At 58.5% G+C, this 8,718-nt stretch overlaps 1 protein-coding gene across 1 annotated transcript; it reads left to right on the forward strand.

The window, feature by feature from the left end:
• Nucleotides 1-770: 770 nt before the first annotated feature.
• Nucleotides 771-6,587, forward strand: ethe1 (ETHE1 persulfide dioxygenase; the record flags this gene model as incomplete). Its single annotated transcript, XM_078538092.1, has 6 exons — nt 771-915; nt 1,409-1,557; nt 1,794-1,923; nt 4,943-5,032; nt 5,841-5,957; nt 6,376-6,587. Coding segments are annotated over 6 exons (696 nt in total), but the record flags the coding sequence as incomplete, so codon positions are not given.
• Nucleotides 6,588-8,718: the final 2,131 nt, after the last annotated feature.

Raw genomic sequence — 8,718 nt, forward strand, 5'->3', positions numbered from 1 at the left:
GGTAAATGGGCGAGGGGAAGGGGGGTAAATAGGCGGGGGGAAGGGGAGGGGGTAAATAGACGGGGGGAAGGGGAGGGGGTAAATAGACGGGGGGAAGGGGAGGGGGTAAATAGGCGGGGGGAAGGGGAGGGGGTAAATAGGCGGGGGAAGGGGAGGGGGTAAATAGGCGGGGGGAAGGGGAGGGGGTAAATGGGCGGGGGAAGGGGGTAAATAGGCGTGGGGAAGGGAGGGGGGTAAATGGGCAGGGGGAAGGGGAGTGGTACATGGGCGAGGGGAGGGAGTAAATGGGCGAGGGGAAGGGGGAGGGGGTAAATGGGTGAGGGGTAGGGGAGGGGGTAAATGGGTGGGGGGAAGGGAGGGGGTAAATGGGTGGGGGGAAGGGGAGGGGGTAAATGGGCGGGGGGAAGGGGAGGGGGTAAATGGCGGGGGGAAGGGATGGGGGGTAAATGGGTGGGGGGAAGGGATGGGGGGTAAATGGTGGGGGGAACGAGAGGGGTTTATGGGGGGGGCAGAGGTGTAAATGGATGGCGGGGAGGGGGTTGGGGGCTGTCCACACTTCCAGCCTTATTCCCTACCCCCCTTGTTGCCCTCCCCCTCCCCCTATTTGCCCCTCCCCCTGTTTGCCCCTCCCCCTATTTGCCCCTCCCGCTATTTTGCCCCTCCCCCTATTTGCCCCTCCCCCTATTGCCCCTCCCCCTATTTGCCCCTCTGCATTACCTCCAGCCTCTCTTGTCTCTCACTCTCTCTCTGTCTCTCTCTCCCCTGCCCAGCTATTCGAGAAGGTGAGCTGCACCTACACCTACCTGCTGGCCGACGCTGCGACGAAAGAGGCAGTGCTGATCGACCCGGTGAGGGAGTCGGCCGAGCGCGACCTCCACCTGCTCCGGGAACTGGGCCTGAAGCTCCTCTACGCAGGTCCGCCCCGCTCACGCTCTCGCGGGCACAGCAAGATCCCGAGGTCCGGCCGGGTCCCGGCCCCACCCTCCGTCTCTCCCACCCTCCCTCTCTCCCACCCTCCCTCTCTCCCTCCCGTCCCACCCTCTCTCCGAAGCCGGCCCAGGAGCGGCCGCAAGTGGTGAGGGGGTGGGCGGAGGGGGAGGGGGGAGGGGGAAGGGTGGGGGTGGGGGAGGTGAGGGAAGGAGGCCCTTCAGCCCCTTGGGAATGTTCCGCCATGGTTGGGCTTCTCAAAGGCCCCTCCGAGGGAGAGGGCAGAAACTCCAGGCGGGCCCGCGATGCCTGCCGCAGTCGAATAGCTCCCGGAAAACCAGGGCCGAGCGGCAGCTCCCATCCCCCCCCCACCCCCACAAGACTTCCAATTTTAAGCCAACCTTCCCGACCCCCCCCATGTGAATGCGAGCGGGCTCCACCCCTGGGGTCTCTGTGTCACGTTTGCCTCTTGCCCTTCCAGCCAACACCCACGTCCACGCTGATCACGTGACGGGGACGGGTCGCATCAAGAGGCAGCTGACCGGGTGTCGCTCCGTCATCGCCAAGGCAACGGGGGCCGTCGCTGACCTTCACGTCCAGGAGGGCGACGCGGTGACCTTCGGGAGATTCGTGAGTGGACGCCAGCCCCTCTCTGCCCCTGCGCGCGCGTGCGCGCTTCCTGTCGCCCAACCCCGGACAACCGCCCCACCTCCCCCTCCCCCCTCCCCCTCCCCCGTCCCTTCGCTGGTCCCGTCTCGCTCCCCCCCATCCCCACCTTCTGCCGCACCCTCCCGCGTCTTGTGTCCCTTTTCCCTCCCTCTTTCTCTGGGCCTCAGGCGTTTCATCCCCTCTCTCTGTGCCCACAGGCCCTGGAGGTGCGCGCGACGCCCGGACACACAGACGGCTGCGTCACCTACGTTCTGGGCGATCGAAGCATGGCGTTCACCGGGGACGCGTTGCTCATCCGAGGCTGTGGTAGGACAGACTTCCAGCAAGGTATCGGAGACAGAGTCTCACCAACGGAGAGAGAGAGACGGGGACTGAGAGACACCAGTCAGTGTACAGATATCTCCCTGAGAGAGAGGGGACTGAGAGACACCAGTCAGTGTACAGATATCTCCCTGAGAGAGAGGGACTGAGAGACACCAGTCCGTGTACAGGTATCTCCCTGAGAGAGAGGGACTGAGAGACACCAGTCAGTGTACAGATATCTCCCTGAGAGAGAGGGGACTGAGAGACACCAGTCAGTGTACAGATATCTCCCTGAGAGAGAGAGGGGACTGAGAGACACCAGTCAGTGTACAGATATCACCCTGAGAGAGAGAGGGGACTGAGAGACACCAGTCAGTGTACAGATATCTCCCTGAGAGAGAGAGGGGACTGAGAGACACCAGTCAGTGTACAGATATCTCCCTGAGAGAGAGAGGGGACTGAGAGACACCAGTCAGTGTACAGATATCTCCCTGAGAGAGAGGGACTGAGAGACACCAGTCAGTGTACAGATATCTCCCTGAGAGAGAGAGGGACTGAGAGACACCAGTCAGTGTACAGATATCTCCCTGAGAGAGAGGGACTGAGAGACACCAGTCAGTGTACAGATATCTCCCTGAGAGAGAGGGACTGAGAGACACCAGTCAGTGTACAGATATCTCCTGAGAGAGAGAGGGACTGAGAGACACCAGTCAGTGTACAGATATCTCCCTGAGAGAGAGGGACTGAGAGACACCAGTCAGTGTACAGATATCTCCTGAGAGAGCGGGACTGAGAGACACCAGTCAGTGTACAGATATCTCCCTGAGAGAGAGGGGACTGAGAGACACCAGTCAGTGTACAGATATCTCACTGACAGAGAGAGGGACTGAGAGACACCAGTCAGTGTACAGATATCTCCCTGCGAGAGCGGGACTGAGAGACACCAGTCAGTGTACAGATATCTCCCTGAGAGAGAGGGACTGAGAGACACCAGTCAGTGTACAGATATCTCCCTGAGAGAGAGAGGGGACTGAGAGACACCAGTCAGTGTACAGATATCTCCCTGAGAGAGAGGGACTGAGAGACACCAGTCAGTGTACAGATATCTCCCTGAGAGAGAGGGACCGAGAGACACCAGTCAGTGTACAGATATCTCCCTGAGAGAGACGGACTGAGGGACACCAGTCAGTGTACAGATATCTCCCTGAGAGAGAGGGGACTGAGAGACACCAGTCAGTGTACAGATATCTCCCTGAGAGAGAGAGGGGACTGAGAGACACCAGTCAGTGTACAGATATCTCCCTGAGAGAGAGAGGGGACTGAGTGACACCAGTCAGTGTACAGATATCTCCCTGAGAGAGAGAGAGGGACTGAGAGACACCAGTCAGTGTACAGATATCTCCCTGAGAGAGAGCGGACTGAGAGACACCAGTCAGTGTACAGATATCTCCCTGAGAGAGAGGGACTGAGAGACACCAGTCAGTGTACAGATATCTCCCTGAGAGAGAGGGACTGAGAGACACCAGTCAGTGTACAGATATCTCCCTGAGAGAGAGGGGACTGAGAGACACCAGTCAGTGTACAGATATCTCACTGACAGAGAGAGGGACTGAGAGACACCAGTCAGTGTACAGATATCTCCCTGCGAGAGCGGGACTGAGAGACACCAGTCAGTGTACAGATATCTCCCTGAGAGAGAGGGACTGAGAGACACCAGTCAGTGTACAGATATCTCCCTGAGAGAGAGAGGGGACTGAGAGACACCAGTCAGTGTACAGATATCTCCCTGAGAGAGAGGGACTGAGAGACACCAGTCAGTGTACAGATATCTCCCTGAGAGAGAGGGACCGAGAGACACCAGTCAGTGTACAGATATCTCCCTGAGAGAGACGGACTGAGGGACACCAGTCAGTGTACAGATATCTCCCTGAGAGAGAGGGGACTGAGAGACACCAGTCAGTGTACAGATATCTCCCTGAGAGAGAGGGACTGAGAGACACCAGTCAGTGTACAGATATCTCCCTGAGAGAGAGGGACTGAGAGACACCAGTCAGTGTACAGATATCTCCCTGAGAGAGAGGGGACTGAGAGACACCAGTCAGTGTACAGATATCTCCCTGAGAGAGAGAGGGGACTGAGAGACACCAGTCAGTGTACAGATATCTCCCTGAGAGAGAGAGGGACTGAGAGACACCAGTCAGTGTACAGATATCTCCCTGAGAGAGAGGGGACTGAGAGACACCAGTCAGTGTACAGATATCTCCCTGAGAGAGAGGGACTGAGAGACACCAGTCAGTGTACAGATATCTCCCTGAGAGAGAGGGACTGAGAGACACCTGTCAGTGTACAGATATCTCCCTGAGAGAGTGAGAGGGACTGAGAGACACCAGTCAGTGTTCAGATATCTCCCTGAGAGAGAGGGACTGAGAGACACCAGTCAGTGTACAGATATCTCCCTGAGAGAGAGGGACTGAGAGACACCAGTCAGTGTACAGATATCTCTCGGAGCGAGAGGGACTGAGAGACACCAGTCAGTGTACAGATAACTCCCTGAGAGAGAGGGACTGAGAGACACCAGTCAGTGTACAGATATCTCCCTGAGAGAGAGGGACTGAGAGACACCAGTCAGTGTACAGATATCTCCCTGAGAGAGAGAGGGACTGAGAGACACCAGTCAGTGTACAGATATCTCCCTGAGAGAGAGAGGGGACTGAGAGACACCAGTCAGTGTACAGATATCTCCCTGAGAGAGGGAGGGGACTGAGAGACACCAGTCAGTGTACAGATATCTCCCTGAGAGAGAGTGGACTGAGAGACACCAGTCAGTGTACAGATATCTCCCTGAGAGAGAGAGGGGACTGAGAGACACCAGTCAGTGTACAGATATCTCCCTGAGAGAGAGAGGGACTGAGAGACACCAGTCAGTGTACAGATATCTCCCTGAGAGAGAGGGGACTGAGAGACACCAGTCAGTTTACTTGGCATCTGTATTTTTCCCACTTGCTGTCGGGGTTGTGTTTAACACTTGCCGTGTCTCACGTAGGTAACGCGGAGACTCTGTACCGCTCAGTGCACAGTAAGATTTTCACTCTGCCCAATGAGTGTCTCCTTTACCCTGCGCACGATTACACAGGTAAGGAGTTACCCCAGTGCCTCAGTCAGCTCTCTGTCCTCTCCCATCTCTATCCCTCCCTCTCTCTATCCCTCCCTCTCTCTATCCCTCCCTCTCTCTATCCCTCCCTCTTTCTGTCCCTCCCTCTCTCTGTCCCTCCCTCTCTCTGTCCCTCCCTCTCTCTGTCCCTCCCTCTCTCTATCCCTCCCTCTCTCTATCCCTCCCTCTCTCTGTCCCTCCCTCTCTCTGTCCCTCCCTCTCTCTGTCCCTCCCTCTCTCTGTCCCTCCCTCTCTCTGTCCCTCCCTCTCTCTGTCCCTCCCTCTCTCTGTCCCTCCCTCTCTCTGTCCCTCCCTCTCTCTGTCCCTCCCTCTCTCTGTCCCTCCCTCTCTCTGTCCCTCCCTCTCTCTGTCCCTCCCTCTCTCTGTCCCTCCCTCTCTCTGTCCCTCCCTCTCTCTGTCCCTCCCTCTCTCTGTCCCTCCCTCTCTCTGTCCCTCCCTCTCTCTGTCCCTCCCTCTCTCTGTCCCTCTCTCTCTCTCTCGGGCTCCCTCCCCCTCTTGCTTTTTCTCCCTAACTCTGTGGCCCCGACTCTGTCAGCAGCCCCACGTCTCAGTCCATGGAGGTCCTTCCTCTCCCCCCCCCCGCCCCCCCTCCCTCGTGGCCTCCCACCCTCTCCATCGCAGCCCCTACTCCATCCCCACGGGCACCCCTCCCTCTACCTCGCTCCCTCTGCAGCGCCCCTCGGGCTGGGTGCCTAGCCCTCGATATTCGGAAGGTGGAGATGCTGCACGGGTGGTTGTTCATCTCTCCGTCCTCGACCGTCTCTTTCAGGTCAAACGGTGACGACTGTGGACGAGGAGAAAAGGCTGAATCCGCGTCTCTCCAAACCGCTGACGGAGTTTATCCAGATCATGAGCAACCTGAACCTGCCCTACCCCGCACAGATCGGTCAGTGAACAGAGGTTTACTCTGTATCTAACCCCGTGCTGTACCTGTCCTGGGAGTGTTTGATGGGGACGGTGTAGAGGGAGCTTTACTCTGTATCTAACCCCGTGCTGTACCTGTCCTGGGAGTGTTTGATGGGGACAGTGTAGAGGGAGATTTACTCTGTATCTAACCCCGTGCTGTACCTGTCCTGGGAGTGTTTGATGGGGACAGTGTAGAGGGAGCTTTACTCTGTATCTAACCCCGTGCTGTACCTGTCCTGGGAGTGTTTGATGGGGACAGTGTAGAGGGAGCTTTACTCTGTATCTAACCCCGTGCTGTACCTGTCCTGGGAGTGTTTGATGGGGACGGTGTAGAGGGAGATTTACTCTGTTATGTAACCTTTACTCTGTATGATCCTCTCCGTCTCTTTCCCCTATAGACCAAGCTCTGCCAGCTAACATGGTGTGTGGGCTTCAGGACTTGGCTGGTGATCAGCACCGATGAAGAATCTGCAATAATCCTTTCTGCGATATCGTTTCACCCGGACTGTGTCTGAGATGATGACATTGAGTCACTGCTGCTAACTCGCCTTCTCCATCGCCGACCAAACTCATCCACACCCTCATCACTCATCAATAAAGGAGACTTTGTACGTGCGTTTGATTGCCTGTGAGTTCGTGCGCGCGTTCCCCTCCCTGCGCGTCTGTGTGCGCGTTCTCCTCGCGTGTTTGTGCGCGCGTTCGCCTCCCTGCGTGTTTGTGCGCGCGTTCGCCTCCCTGCGTGTTTGTGCGCGCGTTCGCCTCCCTGCGTGTTTGTGCGCTCGTTCGCCTCCCTGCGTGTTTGTGCGCTCGTTCGCCTCCCTGCGTGTTTGTCGTGTTTGTGCGCTCGTTCGCCTTCCTGCGCGTTTGTGCACGCGTTCGCCTCCCTGTGTGTTTGTGCGCTCGTTCGCCTCCCTGCGTGTTTGTCGTGTTTGTGCGCTCGTTCGCCTCCCTGTGTGTTTGTGCGCTCGTTCGCCTCCCTGCGTGTTTGTCGTGTTTGTGCGCTCGTTCGCCTTCCTGCGTGTTTGTGCACGCGTTCCCCTTCCTGCGTGTTTGTGCACGCGTTCCCCTTCCTGCGTGTTTGTGCGCTCGTTCGCCTTCCTGCGTGTTTGCGCGCGCGTTCCCCTTCCTGCGTGTTTGTGCGCTCGTTCGCCTTCCTGCGTGTTTGTGCACGCTTTCCCCTCCCTGCGCGTTTGTGCGCGCGTTTGCCTCCCTGTGTGTTTGTGCGCGCGTTTGCCTCCCTGTGTGTTTGTACGCGCGTTCGCCTTCCTGCGTGTTTGTGCGCGCGTTCGCCTTCCTGTGTGTTTGTGCGCGCATTCGTCTTCCTGTGTGTTTGTGTGCGCGTTCGCCTCCCTGCGTGTTTGTGCGCGCGTTCCCCTCCCTACATGTTTGTGCGCGCGTTCCCCTCCCTGCGTGTTTGTGCGCGCGTTCCCCTCCCTACGTGTTTGTGCGCTCGTTCGCCTCCCTGCGTGTTTGTGCGCTCGTTCGCCTCCCTGTGCGTTTGTGCGCGCGTTCGCCTCCCTGCGTGTTTGTGCGCTCGTTCGCCTTCCTGTGTGTTTGTGCGCGCGTTCGCCTTCCTGCTTGTTTGTGCATGCGTTCGCCTCCCTGTGTGTTTGTGCGTGCGTTCGCCTCCCTGCGTGTTTGTGCGCTCGTTCGCCTTCCTGCGTGTTTGTGCGCGCGTTCGCCTTCCTGCTTGTTTGTGCACGCTTTCCCCTCCCTGCGCGTTTGTGCGCGCGTTTGCCTCCCTGTGTGTTTGTGCGCGCGTTCGCCTTCCTGCGTGTTTGTGCGCGCGTTCGCCTTCCTGCTTGTTTGTGCACGCTTTCCCCTCCCTGCGCGTTTGTGCGCGCGTTTGCCTCCCTGCGTGTTTGTGCGCTCGTTCCCCTCCCTGCACGTTTGTGCGCGCGTTTGCCTCCCTGTGTGTTTGTGCGCGCGTTCGCCTTCCTGCGTGTTTGTGCGCGCGTTCGCCTTCCTGTGTGTTTGTGCGCGCATTCGTCTTCCTGTGTGTTTGTGTGCGCGTTCGCCTCCCTGCGTGTTTGTGCGCGCGTTCCCCTCCCTACATGTTTGTGCGCGTGTTCCCCTCCCTGCGTGTTTGTGCGCGCGTTCCCCTCCCTACGTGTTTGTGCGCTCGTTCGCCTCCTTGCGTGTTTGTGCGCTCGTTCGCCTCCCTGTGCGTTTGTGCGCGCGTTCGCCTCCCTGCGTGTTTGTGCGCTCGTTCGCCTTCCTGTGTGTTTGTGCGCGCGTTCGCCTTCCTGCTTGTTTGTGCATGCGTTCGCCTCCCTGCGTGTTTGTGCGCGCGTTCGCCTTCCTGCGTGTTTGTGCGCGCGTTCGCCTTCCTGCGTGTTTGTGCGCGCGTTCGCCTTCCTGCGTGTTTGTGCGCGCGTTCGCCTTCCTGTGTGTTTGTGCGCGCGTTCGTCTTCCTGCGTGTTTGTGCGCGCGTTCGCCTCCCTGCGTGTTTGTGCGCGCGTTCCCCTCCCTACGTGTTTGTGCGCGCGTTCCCCTCCCTGCGTGTTTGTGCGCGCGTTCCCCTCCCTACATGTTTGTGCGCTCGTTCGCCTCCCTGCGTGTTTGTGCGCTCGTTCGCCCCCCTGCGCGTTTGTGCGCGCGTTCGCCTCCCTGCGTGTTTGTGCGCTCGTTCGCCTTCCTGTGTGTTTGTGCGCGCATTCGCCTTCCTGCTTGTTTGTGCATGCGTTCGCCTCCCTGTGTGTTTGTGCGTGCGTTCGCCTCCCTGCGTGTTTGTGCGCTCG

This window comes from Cetorhinus maximus, unplaced genomic scaffold, assembly GCF_964194155.1.
Source record: "Cetorhinus maximus unplaced genomic scaffold, sCetMax3.hap1.1 HAP1_SCAFFOLD_3840, whole genome shotgun sequence".
NCBI classification, from domain to species: Eukaryota; Metazoa; Chordata; class Chondrichthyes; order Lamniformes; family Cetorhinidae; genus Cetorhinus; species Cetorhinus maximus.